The sequence below is a fragment of the Hyla sarda genome, chromosome 5, assembly GCF_029499605.1.
Source record: "Hyla sarda isolate aHylSar1 chromosome 5, aHylSar1.hap1, whole genome shotgun sequence".
In the NCBI taxonomy this organism is placed as follows: Eukaryota; Metazoa; Chordata; class Amphibia; order Anura; family Hylidae; genus Hyla; species Hyla sarda.
Genome location: NC_079193.1, coordinates 127,350,515 through 127,366,117, shown reverse-complemented (window position 1 = coordinate 127,366,117; position 15,603 = coordinate 127,350,515). Strand labels below are relative to the sequence as shown.

At 49.0% G+C, this 15,603-nt stretch overlaps 1 protein-coding gene across 10 annotated transcripts in view; it reads left to right on the top strand.

Moving 5' to 3' along the window:
* Positions 1 to 15,603, top strand: part of HUS1 (HUS1 checkpoint clamp component) — a 113,851-nt gene that overhangs the window by 92,402 nt on the left and 5,846 nt on the right. For 9 of the 10 annotated variants that reach the window (XM_056520251.1, XM_056520252.1, XM_056520250.1 and 6 more), the window contains one exon: positions 6,257 to 6,366. The exons of the other annotated variant lie outside the window; for it this stretch is intronic. In XM_056520251.1, the coding sequence (XP_056376226.1) occupies positions 6,257 to 6,366 (110 nt within the window). The remainder of the gene's footprint in view (positions 1 to 6,256; positions 6,367 to 15,603) is intronic. 10 annotated transcript variants of the gene reach the window in all.

The following is a 15,603-nucleotide window of genomic DNA, read 5'->3' as shown; positions in this document are numbered from 1 at the left end:
TTTTAACTCTTTTATTACTGGATTGCGTGTTCTTATGTTTCCGTTACTTGTATTATTTGTTTTTGTCGTATTATTTATTTATAGATGTTGACTACTGTTATATTCAGTTTTTTTGTTGTTGTTTTGATGATATTTTTGTAAACAGCTGTAGGTTGTATTATTTGATGAAACACGCGTAGGATATAAAGTCATTTAAACCCTCCGGTTTTACCGCTTCCAAAGTGAAGGTCCAGAAGGCTTCTCTTTGAAGGAGCATGTTATCCCAATCTCCTCCTCTATTTGGTGAGGGTATAACTTCAATGATCTGTGCCTGTAGACCTTGTACATCACTTTGGTGATGGGAGGCAAAGTGGTTTGCTACCGGGGTGTCTCGCATGTGCACTATATCCCCTACATGTTCTTGGAGCCTTCGTCTGAAGTTTCTAAAAGTTTTGCCCACATAATTTAGTGGACATGTGCAGGTTAGGAGGTAAATTACTCCTTTTGTTTCGCAATTGGCAAAGTGTTTGATCTGATATTCCTTTTTTGTTACTGCACTACTAAATTTACTTCCTTTTTTAATATATCGGCACATTGTACATTTACCACATTGGAATGTTCCGTTTGGTTTAGTTGCAAGCCATCCCTCTCTGGGGATTCTCTCAAAGTTGCTATGGACCAGTTTGTCCTTTAGATTACATCCTCTTTTAAACCTCCTGAGCAAAGTAGAATTTGATTACATCAAACCTATCACACCAAAAACTGCGTGTTTTTATTCAGTCCCTAAAATCCATAAGGGGTACCCCCCGTTACGGGGGAGACCCATAGTATCGGGAATTGGGAACATAACAGAAGGTGCAAGCCAGTATGTGGACAGTGTATTACGCCCGTTTGTGTACGCGTTGCCTTCATATGTCCGCGACACAACCGACGTATTAAAAAGACTCGAGGATGTAAAATTAGAAGAGGGGGTGCTGTTAGCCGCCCTGGATGTTGAGGCTCTGTACTCCTCCATCCCCCATGACAAGGGGCTGGAGGCAGTGGAGTTCTTCCTCAAATCAAGGGGGAATCAATATGTCCCTCATAACAAATTGGTAATGGCACTATTAAAATTTGTTCTAACAAAGAATTATTTTCAATTTGAAGGAGAGTCCTTCCACCAAAGCCGAGGTACAGCGATGGGGAGCCCCTGCGCCCCCAGTTACGCAAACCTGTACCTCGGCTGGTGGGAGGACCAAGTGGTCTTTAGTGACAGGATGTCGTCATGGACTAGCCACATAATATTGTGGCTTAGATTCATTGACGACATCCTGATCATTTGGTCGTCCACAAAAGAAAAATTTGAGACCTTTGTGAGGGAACTCAATGTTAATCAGTTAGGACTTAGGTTCACGAGTTCCATCAGTTCTGAAAGTATGGTATTCCTAGATCTAAAAATTTGGGTTACAGAAGACAGAAATGTACAAACTACTGTGTTCCGTAAAGAAACAGCCACAAATTCCCTGCTTCGGTGGGACAGCTGCCACCCACGCCCACTGAAGCAGGGAATCCCAACGGGCCAGTACCTCCGTATTAGGAGAAATTGTTCCACCCTGGATGAATTTATAAGTAAAGCAGGTGAGCTTCGCACCAGACTCAGGAATAGGGGATACCCCAACAAAATAATAAAAAGAGCTTATCATAGAGCACTGAAAGCAAATAGGTCTTCACTTCTGACCCCAAAGAAAAAAGACAGTAAAGAAGGAAAAGAAATATCCAGAATAATAGGGGTATACGATGACAAAGCTAGAGAGATAAAACAAATCCTCAGCAAATATTGGGGCATATTAAGGCTAGATGATACTTTAAAAGAACTGATCCCTAGTGAACCTCACATCACATACAAAAGAGGATGTAATCTAAAGGACAAACTGGTCCATAGCAACTTTGAGAGAATCCCCAGAGAGGGATGGCTTACAACTAAACCAAACGGAACATTCCAATGTGGTAAATGTACAATGTGCCGATATATTAAAAAAGGAAGTAAATTTAGTAGTGCAGTAACAAAAAAGGAATATCAGATCAAACACTTCGCCAATTGCGAAACAAAAGGAGTAATTTACCTCCTAACCTGCACATGTCCACTAAATTATGTGGGCAAGAAACTTCAGACGAAGGCTCCAAGAACATGTAGGGGATATAGTGCACATGCGAGACACCCCGGTAGCAAACCACTTTGCCTCCCATCACCAAAGTGATGTACAAGGTCTACAGGCACAGATCATTGAAGTTATACCCTCACCAAATAGAGGAGGAGATTGGGATAACATGCTCCTTCAAAGAGAAGCCTTCTGGACCTTCACTTTGGAAGCGGTAAAACCGGAGGGTTTAAATGACTTTATATCCTACGCGTGTTTCATCAAATAATACAACCTACAGCTGTTTACAAAAATATCATCAAAACAACAACAAAAAAACTGAATATAACAGTAGTCAACATCTATAAATAAATAATACAAGTAACGGAAACATAAGAACACGCAATCCAGTAATAAAAGAGTTAAAATACAGCTGGTACGCAAGAAAAGCGACCTGTCCACTGACTGTCCAGAGCTCAGAACGAGGGCTGAACAGCACACCTGAGTATAGAAGACACTCCCCTCCTAGCCATACCTGTGAGAGTCCAGCCACGGCAATAGAGAGCGCAGGTTCTATGCGCAAGCTGGAGATTGGCGGACCAGAGTAATAGGCGGAGCGAAGGAGGAGTTATTGGATATAAAGCACGGCGGGAAAATCAAATGGAGTACGGCCGGCATCAGAGCCGCACACATGAAAGGAGCCGCTTACACAAAAGGATGCAAGCCAAGATTTGAAAAGCCGCAACAAGGTCCCTGAGGAATCGCACAGAGGAAACGCGTAGGATCGGCTCAATACGCACACTCAAGCTCAAAGGATAAAAAAGACGCACCTTATCTCCTAAAGGAAGAAAAAAAGCTAAGTGGCATGTGCAATAATTAATAGTGCAATAAGAGACTGTGGACAGTGCAATAACATTTCAATGCTATGAGTAAATGAGGACAGTATATGCAATGTACTCACCAAAATAAGCACTACACTAATGGATACACTGATTGCCAAAGTTAAGAAGACATTTTGCACATAGCCACTTTTGCAACTAAACTGTGCACAGCAACAAAACGCACGATATATGCACAGTTTGAACACTGCCTGACATTATACAATAGAAGACAGAAGCAAGATACATGTCTCTTTACAGTAATTGTGTTTAAGGCTAGAAGAAGACAGCTAAGGTGCGATCTACTAAATATATACACCCGATAAGTGTTCATAATTTTAATAATAAAAGCAATTTTAAAAGGTTCCCTGTTCGTCAGTCTATATTAAAACCTGGGAGACCTCCAAACTTAAAATAACGGGCTAACCGATCAGTGATATATTATATATATATATATATATATATATAGGAATATGCAAATCGGCTCATTACATCACCTTTTCAGAATGCCGGCGGAGTGCTTAGTGGCCCTTGAAAGCTCCGTCACACCAGGAGTGGTGAACTCTCCCTAAGTTATACTCATCCCGTTTAGATATATAGATATATATATATATATATATATATATATATATATATATATATATATATATATAATATAATTTTATTTTTTTTTTTGTCAAATTTATGTAAAAATAGAAAATTTTGGATGGATTCACAAAAAATCATGTTTGCTGATGTCCACCATTAACCCTTCAGACGCTGCGATCAATACCGATTACAGCATTTGAAGTATAGTAGAGGTTAAATAGGCACTGTCAGATATAAAAACTTTAGATATGTTACGAAGCATTACAAAACAATGTTTTGCGATTATGATAAAAAAATTTTAAAACTGGCCACTAGGCGTCCCCATACCTCCTGGGACACAGAATCTGCATCAAATTGTCCAAGGGTTCTTGGACAAGGCTGTAGACAGGACCAGCACTACTCTGCCTGTGTAAGCGCACGGCTGCTGGGAGTGAGAGCGCGCTTGGGCCTCAGTGCTCTGTCCTGCTCTCAGGCTCCGACTCTTGACAACACCACAACTTGAAAAGCAGGAGAAGCTGAGAAGTTTTCTACAGCATCACTGTACTTCTGGGACAGGCTACAGTTTAACCCCTTAAGGACGCAGGACGTAAATGTACGTCCTGGTGAGGTGGTACTTAACGCACCAGGACGTACATTTACGTCCTAAGCATAACCGCGGGCATCGGAGCGATGCCCGTGTCATGCGCGGCTGATCCCGGCTGCTGATCGCAGCCAGGGACCCGCCGGCAATGGCCGACGCCCGCGATCTCGCGGGCGTCCGCCATTAACCCCTCAGGTGCCGGGATCAATACAGATCCCGGCATCTGCGGCAGTTTGCGATTAAAATGAACGATCGGATCGCCCGCAGCGCTGCTGCGGGGATCCGATCATTCAGAATGCCGGACGGAGGTCCCCTCTCCTTCCTCCGTGCGGCTCCCGGCGTCTCCTGCTCTGGTCTGTGATCGAGCAGACCAGAGCAGGAGATGACCGATAATACTGATCTGTTCTATGTCCTATACATAGAACAGATCAGTATTAGCAATCATGGTATTGCTATGAATAGTCCCCTATGGGGACTATTCAAGTGTAAAAAAAAATGTAAAAAAATGTCAAAGTAAAAGTAAAAAAAAAAAAGTGAAAAATCCCCTCCCCCAATAAAAAAGTAAAACGTCCGTTTTTTCCTATTTTACCCCCAAAAAGCGTAAAAAACATTTTTTATAGACATATTTGGTATTGCCGCGTGCGTAAATGTCCGAACTATTAAAATAAAATGTTAATGATCCCGTACGGTGAACGGCGTGAACGAAAAAAAATTTAAAAAGTCCAAAATTCCTACTTTTTTAATACATTTTATTTAAAAAAAAAATTATAAAAAATGTATTAAACGTTTTTTATATGCAAATATGGTATCAAAAAAAAGTACAGATCATGGGGCAAAAAATGAGCCCCCATACCGCCGCTTATACGAAAAAATAAAAAAGTTATAGGTCATCAAAATAAAGGGATTATAAACGTACTAATTTGGTTAAAAAGTTTGTGATTTTTTTTAAGCGCAACAATAATATAAAAGTATATAATCATGGGTATCATTTTAATCGTATTGACCCTCAGAATAAAGAACACATGTAATTTTTACCAGAAATTGTACGGCGTGAAAACAAAACCTTCCAAAATTAGCAAAATTGCGTTTTTCGTTTTAATTTCCCCACAAAAATAGTGTTTTTTGGTTGCGCCATACATTTTATGATATAATGAGTGATGTCATTACAAAGGACAACTGGTCGCGCAAAAAACAAGCCCTCATACTAGTCTGTGGATGAAAATATAAAAGAGTTATGATTTTTAGAAGGCGAGGAGGAAAAAATGAAAACGTAAAAATTAAATTGTCTGAGTCCTTAAGGCCAAAATGGGCTGAGTCCTTAAGGGGTTAAGTTATTAAAGCGTATGTCAGATCTCTCCCCAAAAAATAAAAAAAATTGTTACTCAGTACCCCATCACTAAAAAAGTAGCATGTTACAGCTGCGCAATGTCTTTTACATCTTGTCAAAGGCAGGGGGCATGGCCTTCTCTTGCCTGCACTGTGATGACTCCTCCTCCCTCACTCTGTTGACTCTCTGCACTTAACCACGAGTGTTTGCATTGCACTTTATATGCCTGAGGAAGAGCTTTGCATAAGGCTCGAAACTAATTGTTGCAATAAATTCCTTTATACTAAGAAATTAGTCTGCCTTTACCATTCATCCATCTGAGGAAAAGCGCTCTGGAACCAAGTCCTCATTTTATGTGTCCCATATTTTGGTTCACATATCTGGAATCTCTCTCTGCTCTCAGGAGCCTGGCAGCCCTGCTCTGTAACACTTTCCTCTCTGGGTTTTATGCGTATACACACAATGATTATTGGAGATTGTCTGTGTTCTACCACCAAAGACAACATGGTGAGTATATATCTAACATCTTCCTAAATTAGTGCAAAGGTTTAGTGCATACATTTTCTATCTGTTGCTGTAATACTGGGACTTGGTAGTTTTGGAATAGTTGGAGGTACACTTTTTTTTTTCCTTTTTTGCAGCATTGTTGCCTTGAGCCGTGTGCCTACAGCTTTTGCAAAACTACAACTCCCAGCATGTCCAGACATCCTTTGGCTGTCCAGGCACGCTTTGGGTTGTAGTTTTGCAATAGCTGGAGGCACATGTTTTGAAAAACTCTGTGTTACAGCAGTGTTGCTGCAGGCCATGTTCCTCCTCCTGCCTTGTCCATCAGCCATCTCGTGTCAAAGACCCTTGGACACCCTCATGCTGCTGTGGATCTCATCAGTGCCCCAGGAGGTAAGGGGACACCTAGTGGTGGGATGTTAAAAGGCAGTTATCTTTAATAAAACTATTGTTTCTCGAACGCTTCATTGGGGGACACATGGCCTTGGGTATATGCTGCTTGCTGCTAGGAGGCTGACACTAGGCAAAAAGCAAAAGAAAGCAAGCTCCTCCCAGCAGGATATACTAGCCTCCTGGCTCTGAGCAACTCAGTGTTAGCTTAATGTCAGCAGGAGGCAGACACAGGTCTGGAGTTCTCCAGACCTGGTCTTATTTCTTTTGTTTTTTTCCTAGTATCAGTGTCTAGTTAGATTTTCTGTCCCTTTTTTGTTTTTCTAGAGTGGGGCGACAGGAACATGGCGCTGCCTGATCCCCCACCTGCGAGCTGGGGGAATGGTGCATTTCTGAATGGTTCGTCAACCCCCCCACCCCCCTGACCACCAATCAGCACCTGGTGGTGTACCAAGGGTCTGGGTCCCCCATTTGCCGCTGTTTGCCTGCCAGGCTGGCTTAAGGCAGGTGGCCCTAGCTGGTTGAAGTCTTCAGGATAAGTATGTACTATGTGGGTAAGTATGTTTTAACCTTTCTCCCCCTTCCCTCCCTCCCCCTAACTCTCTCTATTTCCCCCTCTGGGGCCACTTCTCCCTGGATGGGGGGGACCTTATGAGCTGAGGGGGATCCGTCACTTTCTGGTGCGCAGGGATCTGGTGCCGCCGACCGTCTGCGCTCCGGGCTGCGGGCAGAGAGCTCACTGTTCTCTGCAAAAGACATAGAGCCGGCACTGTAGTGTATGTGGATGATCCTTTAAATGAGGAGGTTGGCTGTGTTGGCAAATAGAAGGATGGTGCGGCAATGTCGGGGGTGCGCTTACATGGAACAATAATGCAAGACAATGAGGAAAGAATGAAGTATAAAACTCACCCGGTTTATGCCAAAAGTGGTGACTTTATTCCATGTAAGCACCAGGAACAAGGGTTCGGGTCAGGAAGAAAATACTGGAGCTCAGCTGAACTTGTGGAACGATGGTCCTGTTTCGCGGTTTATCCGCTTGATCACGTCCACAGAGTGTGTTCACGGTCTTTGTTAACCTACTGCCATGACCTTTGATCATCTGACGTGCTGTTGCTGGGCAACATGACTCTTCAATCCAGCGGCTGGTAAACTCTGCCCTCCAGCACTGCCAAGGGCAGCTCCGTACATCTTCCAGCTGTGCCTGGTAAGTTAAGTCCATCTGCAACGAAAGTGGGGGAGAGGAGGAACCACAGTAGGTGGTTCTGTGTGCATGAAGAGAAGTACCAGAAAGGGAGAGAAATGGGAGAGGGAGACATGGTAACATATCAGAAAAAGAGACATATGCAACACTGGTCCTCATACGAATGCGCTAAATTTGTTGTGTTCATTAAATCCCAATGGTCCTGTGGCTCCCAGCTGGGAGATCCAGCGTGCCTCCCTTTGTAACAAAAAAGCCTGTCTGGTGAGACCAGTGGGGAGTACTCACAACAGCTTCTATGCCAAAAAAAGTTAATGTTACGGGGTCCCGGTTAATGTTACCCCGCAACATTAACTTTTTTGGCATAGAAGCTGCCGTGAGTACTCCCACTGGTCTCACCAGACAGACTTTTTTTGTTAAAAGGGAAGCATGCTGGATCTCCTGGCTGGGAGCCAACGGACCATTGAGATTTAAAGGGGTACTCCGGTGGAAAACTTTTTTTTATTTTTATTTTTTTAAATGAACTGCTGAATTGAAGAGTCATGTTGCCCAGCAACACCATGTCAGCTGATCTCAGGTCACGGCAGTAGGTTAACGGAGAACCGTGAACACATTCTGTGGGCGCAACCAAGCGGATAACCCGCGAAATGGGGCCGTCGTTCCACGAGCTCAGCTGAGCTCCACTCTTTTCTTCCTTAACTGAACTCTTGTTCCTGATGTTTCCTATGGCATAAAGTCACCAATTTTGGCATAAACCTGGTGAGTCCCTTCATTCTTTCCTCATCAATGTGCTATGCGCTGCCGGTGGCTCTGCCCGCAGCCTCTCCGGGACTCATCAGGGGGGATTTTGTGCGCACGGCGCAACGCCGCGGCTCATAGCCTAGTCATAGCTCTGCTTCCTTTTCGGCAGTGTCGCGCGCCTAGGATGCTGAGGGCTGCTCCTCTCCTGCGCCTGGTCCCTCATCTCCTGGTCCCATCCTGTGGGAGGGAGTGCTGCAGTGGGCTGCGTTCTCTCTCCCCGCCCCCCCCCCCCCCCTCTTCTCACTCAATGGGGCTACAGAGCGCGTTCTGAGGGTCTGGTTGTATGACGTACTAGTGCCTTTTTTTCATGTCCGACCCCAGACCCGATTCTCCCCCAGGCAGTTCCTCTGAGCCTATCTGTGCGGCCCAGCCCATCCCCGACTCCCATGCAGGATGCTCCGCCAGATGGTGGGAAGTCTGCTCCTGAGTGGATGTTATCTATCTCGCCCTCTCTCTATCTCGCCCTCTCTCTATCTCGCCCTCTCTCTATCTCGCCCTCTCTCTATCTCGCCCTCTCTCTCTCGCCCTCTCTCTCTCTCTCGCCCTCTCTCTCTCTCTCTCTCGCCCTCTCTCTCTCTCTCTCGCCCTCTCTCTCTCTCTCTCGCCCTCTCTCTCTCTCTCTCGCCCTCTCTCTCTCTCTCTCTCTCTCTCTCGCCCTCTCTCTCTCGCCCTCTCTCTCTCTCGCCCTCTCGCTCTCTCTCGCCCTCTCTCTCTCGCCCTCTCTCTCTCGCCCTCTCTCTCGCCCTCTCTCTCGCCCTCTCTCTCTCTCTCTCGCTCTCTCTCTCGCCCTCTCTCTCTCGCCCTCTCTCTCTCGCCCTCTCTCTCTCGCCCTCTCTCTCTCGCCCTCTCTCTCTCTCGCCCTCTCTCTCTCTCGCCCTCTCTCTCTCTCGCCCTCTCGCCCTCTCTCTCGCCCTCTCTCTCGCCCTCTCTCTCGCCCTCTCTCTCTCGCCCTCTCTCTCTCGCCCTCTCTCTCTCTCGCCCTCTCTCTCTCTCGCCCTCTCTCTCTCTCGCCCTCTCTCGCTCTCTCTCTCGCCCTCTCTCTCTCGCCCTCTCTCTCGCCCTCTCTCTCGCCCTCTCTCTCGCCCTCTCTCTCGCCCTCTCTCTCTCGCCCTCTCTCTCTCTCGCCCTCTCTCTCTCGCCCTCTCTCTCTCGCCCTCGCCCTCTCGCCCTCGCCCTCTCTCTCTCGCCCTCTCTCTCTCGCCCTCTCTCTCTCGCCCTCTCTCTCTCGCCCTCTCTCTCTCTCGCCCTCTCTCTCTCTCGCCCTCTCTCGCTCTCTCTCTCGCCCTCTCTCTCTCCCCCTCTCTCTCTCCCTCTCTCTCTCGCCCTCTCTCTCTCGCCCTCTCTCTCGCCCTCTCTCTCTCGCCCTCTCTCTCTCGCCCTCTCTCTCGCCCTCTCTCTCTCGCCCTCTCTCTCTCGCCCTCTCTCTCGCCCTCTCTCTCTCGCCCTCTCTCTCGCCCTCTCTCTCTCGCCCTCTCTCTCTCGCCCTCTCTCGCCCTCTCTCTCTCTCTCGCCCTCTCTCTCTCTCTCTCTCTCTCGCCCTCTCTCTCTCTCTCGCCCTCTCTCTCTCTCTCTCTCGCCCTCTCTCTCTCTCTCTCTCGCCCTCTCTCTCTCTCTCGCCCTCTCTCTCTCTCTCGCCCTCTCTCTCTCTCTCGCCCTCTCTCTCTCTCTCGCCCTCTCTCTCTCTCTCTCTCGCCCTCTCGCTCTCTCTCGCCCTCTCTCTCTCGCTCTCTCTCGCCCTCTCTCTCTCGCCCTCTCTCTCTCGCCCTCTCTCTCTCGCCCCCTCGCTCTCTCGCCCCCTCGCTCTCTCGCCCCCTCGCTCTCTCGCCCTCGCTCTCTCGCCCTCTCTCTCTCGCCCTCTCTCTCTCTCGCCCTCTCTCTCTCTCGCCCTCTCTCTCTCTCGCCCTCTCTCTCTCTCGCCCTCTCTCTCTCTTGCCCTCTCTCGCTCTCTCTCTCGCCCTCTCTCTCTCGCCCTCTCTCTCTCGCCCTCTCTCTCTCGCCCTCTCTCTCTCTCGCCCTCTCTCTCTCTCGCCCTCTCTCTCTCGCCCTCTCTCTCTCTCGCCCTCTCTCTCTCTCGCCCTCTCTTGCTCTCTCTCGCCCTCTCTCTCTCCCTCTCTCTCTCGCCCTCTCTCTCTCGCCCTCTCTCTCTCCCTCTCTCTCTCGCCCTCTCTCTCTCGCCCTCTCTCTCTTGCCCTCTCTCTCTCTCTCGCCCTCTCTCTCTCTCGCCCTCTCTCTCGCCCTCTCTCTCTCTCTCTCGCCCTCTCTCTCTCTCTCTCGCCCTCTCTCTCTCTCTCGCCCTCTCTCTCGCCCTCTCTCTCTCTCTCTCTCGCCCTCTCTCTCTCTCTCTCTCGCCCTCTCTCTCTCTCTCGCCCTCTCTCTCTCTCTCGCCCTCTCTCTCTCTCTCGCCCTCGCTCTCTCTCTCTCGCCCTCGCCCTCTCTCTCTCGCCCTCTCTCTCTCTCTCGCCCTCTCTCTCTCTCTCGCCCTCTCTCTCTCTCTCGCCCTCTCTCTCTCTCGCCCTCGCTCTCTCGCCCCCTCGCTCTCTCGCCCCCTCGCTCTCTCGCCCCCTCGCTCTCTCGCCCTCGCTCTCTCGCCCTCGCTCTCTCGCCCTCGCTCTCTCGCCCTCGCTCTCTATCGCTCTATCGCGCTCTCTCTCGCTCATCTATCTAATTTGGCCAGGGTCTCACAGGAGGTGGTTTCCACCTTAGGGCGGTCCTCCTTACATCCGTCTTAAAGGGAGACAGTAGAGTCCCCCCCCCCCCCTCACTGTTTCCTATGGTGCTCTCATGGCGGTCCGGGTTGCTGTTTCTCCACTTCCTCCTAAATCGGAACGCGCATGGTCCTCTCACCACCACTCCTGCGCTCTCTCCACCTCACTCAGTGTCCACTCCAGGCCTCCCCTCCCAGTCCACCTCCACCCGTTCCAGAACTCATACGGTGCGCTCCCAGTCTCCAGGGGAGCTTGTGGACTTGGATCCGAATCCTCCCTCGAACTCGGAAGAGACTTCCCATATGTCAGATATGGTGGACAGTCTGGTGTCAGCTGTCAGGGACACCTTCCACCTGCAGAACCCAGGAACCTCAGACGCACTCCTTTCTCCGTGCTCGTCAGGCTCCAGTTTTCAGCCCACACACTAAATTTGACGAGCTGTTGGAGGCGGCTTGGAAGCATCCAGATAAGTGCTCCCAGGGGTCTAAGAATTTCCGAGCTCTTTCCCTTACCTCAGGATCTGTTTACAAAGTGGGCCGCCTCCTATGGTGGACCCTCCCGTATCGCGGCTGTCTAAATCCACTACCCTGCCGCTGGCTGAGTCAACCTCCTTTGAAAGACCCCTCAGATAAGTGCATTGAAAATTTGGCAAAATTCGTCTTCGAAGCGGCAGGCTCCATTTGGGTATCCAAAGCTCTCTCGGTTTGGGCCAGTCAAAATTTTTTAGGGATTTTAGCAGGCACCTCCCCTGGCGATTTGGCAGTTGTAGCTCAGCAGATCGCTAATGTCGGGGACTACATCTGCTTGGCCTCCTTGGTAGAGATGAGCGAACTTACAGTAAATTTGATTCATCACAAACTTCTCGGCTCGGCGGTTGCTGACTTTTCCTGCATAAATTAGTTCAGCTTTCAGGTGCTCCCGTGGGCTGGAAAAGGTGGATACAGTCCTAGGAGACTCTTTCCTAGGACTGTATCCACCTTTTCCAGCCCACCGGAGCACCGGAAAGCTGAACTAATTTATGCAGGAAAAGTCAGCAACCGCCGAGCTGAGAAGTTCGTGACGAATCGAATTTACTGTGTTTGCTCATCTCTACTCCTTGGAGTTGGCTCGCTGCCTTTACCTCGGGCAATCTTCGGCGTTCGATGTGGCTTACAGCTTGGAATGCCGATGCACTTCTAAGCGCTCCCTTACTGAGTTACCTTTCCTGGGGTCTTTGGTAAACGCCTACATGAGATCATATCTGAGGCTACCGGGGGCAAGAGATCCTTCTTACCCCAAAATCGTTCGCGCCATTTGGACTCGTGGCAGAAGACTTCCTCCTTTCGCCCCTTTCATTTTTCGGGCCACCAGAATAGGAGGGCACCACTCCGGATAGGAGGGCACTCTCTTTCAAAACTCAATTTCCAACCGCCTTCTCCTTGGGTGGGTGGTCGCCTGTCCCTCTTTTGGGACCTTTGGCTGACGCATGTTCAGGATGCTTGGGTTCGAGAGGTCGTGTCCCAGGGCTATCGCATAGAATTCTCTTCTATTCCCTGGGATCGTTTTTTCTGGTTCTGTGCCCTGTGATCTCCCGCACATGCTGCAGCTTTTCAGATGGCCTTTTGCACCCTCCTGTCCCAGGGAGTGATCGTGCCGATTCCTTCTCGGGAACGCTTTTTGAGGTTCTACTCCAATCTCTTCATGGTTCCCAAGAAGGACAGCGCTGTCCATCCCGTTCTCTACTTAAAGCTTATGTACCAATATGTACGGCTTCTGCATTTTCGGATGGAATCCCTGCAGTCAGTAGTCACCTCCATGGATCCTGGAGAGTTACCACCCTTCCTTGGACATACGGGATGCCTATTTGCACATCCCAATCTTTCCTGCCCATCAGCGGTTTCTCAAATTCGCTGTTCCTGTGGGTCAATTTCATTTTGTCGCCCTGCCCTTCAGGCTGATGATTGCGCCCTGAGTCTTCACCAAGACTCTGCCGGCAGTGGTGGCCCTCCTCCACTCTCAGGGTGTATTGGTTCTTCCCTATCTGGACGACCTTCTCATCAAGGCACCCTCCTGGGAGCAGAATCGGGTCAGTCTCCACATCACTCTGCATACCCTCTGTAGTTGGATCATCAGCCACGAGAAATCCAACCTTGTTCCGTCCCGATCTGACCTTTCTCGTGATCCGCTTCGACACTGCAGCAGCTCTTCTTACTCTTCCGGAAGACCAGCTTTGGGAGCTGCAGTCGAGTGTTCGCTTGCTTTGGCAGCCGGGTCCAATTCCTGTCCGTGCTTATGCGTCTGTTCTGGGCAAGATGGTGGCTTCCATGAATGCGGTCCCCTTTGCCCAAATTTGGTACCGCCCCCTTCAGTTGGCCATCCTCTCTCAGTGGGACAAATCCCCCTTGTCTCTCCACCATGGGATCCAGCTTCCACTCAGAGTTCGTCGATCCCTCCTTTTGGTGGCTCCAGGCTCCTCTCCTCCGGGAGGGCCACTCCTTCCTGCCTCTATATTGGCATGTCCTTACCACGGGCGAGAGTCTCTCCTCGGCTGGGGAGGTGTCTTCTGGGACAAAACAGTACAGGGCTGTTGGACCCCGTCTGAGTCCAGTCTCCCCATCAATATCCTGAAACTTAGTGCGATCTTCCTGTGCCTTCTTCACTGGAGTCGCCTGTTTCAGGGCCTTTCGGTACGGGTGCAGATGGACAACACCACTGCTGTGGCATACATCCATCGCAAGTTCGTCACATGCAGCTCGTCGGCTATGAAGGAAGTGTAGAGAATCCTCGGTCCCAGCCATATCGGCAGTGCACATTCCCAGGATCGACAATTGGGAAGCGGACTTCCCCCTCTCCACCGCCGACCCGAGCGAGTGGTCCCTTCACATGGAGGTCTTCGCTCAAATGTCACAGCTGGGGAACTCCAGACGTGGATCTTTTTGCCTTGCACCAGAACAGGAAAGTACCTTGCTTCGTCTCCAGGTCGCAGGATCCCCTGGCACTGGCGGTAGACATGCTCGTGGTCCCTTGGACCCTCTCCGCTCTCCCCTATCTCCCGGTGGATCTGCTCCGCCATTTCGGAAGCATATCGTTGCAAGGGTAAGGTGCCCCCCTTTTTCGAGTGACTACTCTCTCCACCCGTGCGGTGGGGGCATTCTGGAGCGGTCAGCCACGGGGCTTCAGCTCTGCAGGTTTGCAAGGCGGCACAACTTGGTTGTCTCTGCATACCTTTGCCAAGTTTTACCGTGTTCACACCTTTGCGTCCTCCAACGCAGACCGGGGCCGCAGGGTCTTGCAGGCGGCTGTTCAGTCCTCCGAATGAGTTTCTTTTCTGGGATGTTAGTCTTCCCTCCCCAGGGACTGCCTTTGGACGTCCCATGGTCCTGTGTCCCCCAATGAAGCGCTCGAGAAAAGTAGATTTTTTAGACTTACTGTAAAATCTCTTTCTCTGAGCTTCTATTGGGGGACACAGCACCCGCCTATTGGTTGGTTTGTGACCTGCCAGTTTCCGCCGCTGTATTGCGCGGATAATTTTTTGTGGTCGGTTGCCCTTCCTTTGTCTGGGTTTGTTTGTTCGGACTTTCTTTTCTTGGTCTGTTCTCCATCTGCTTTGTGACTAAACTGAGTTGCTCAGAGCCAGGAGGTGGGTATATCGGCTTTCTTTTTTGCCTAGTGTCAGCCTCCCAGCGGCAAGCAGCATATACCCATGGTCCTGTGTCGTCCCCCCCCCCCCCCCCCAATAGAAGCACCGAGAAAGATTTTACGTTAAGTCTAAAAAAAATCTACTTTTTGCCAAAATGTACAACCTATAAAGTTTTTATCTGACAGTGCCCATTTAAGTATGTTTGTTTTACATTATATGTTTAGGTCAGAGTAGTTTTAGCTTACTGCATATATTTATTTAGCTTAGTGTGTATGTTTAGCTTATATTGTAAGTGTATATGTAGTGCCTGTTTAAATATTTTTATATGTTCTCTCCTTAACCTCTCACTTTCCAGCTCTTCTGACAGTTTATATACCTGCTGAAGAGTAATAGTTTGGGGATTACTGATATACAGGCTTTCAAGGCATGATGGGAGTCGTAGTTTTATATGATCCATCTCCAACCAGTCTTTCTCCAGCCCCTCTAAAAGAGAGGAAAAGGTTACGTTACATAGTTTACTACTTGGCTGGCTGCCAGGCTCCCTCCCAAGACCAGAGTCAGAGCAGAGTGAGGGAGGTCGAGTCATTCCAGTGAGGGAAAGAGCGACACGCCCCACCCTCTGCAAGGATTGAAATGATAGTGAATAAGAAATATAGGTTGTAGACACATTAGATGTACATTAGGCTCGTTCGCACGGCCGTTTACTTCCGTCCCCTTTTTTCGAATCACTGCCTCCTAAACGGATCATACTACTAACGGATGCAAACTGATACAAAAGGATGCCATTCTGTGGCATCCTTTTGCATCAGTTTTTCATCCATTAGTATGAAACATCAGCCATCTACAGACTCCCGCAGCCAGGACTACTACTACTCCCATCATGGGCGGAAGTCTACGGGCGGCTGGGGAGGCTACAT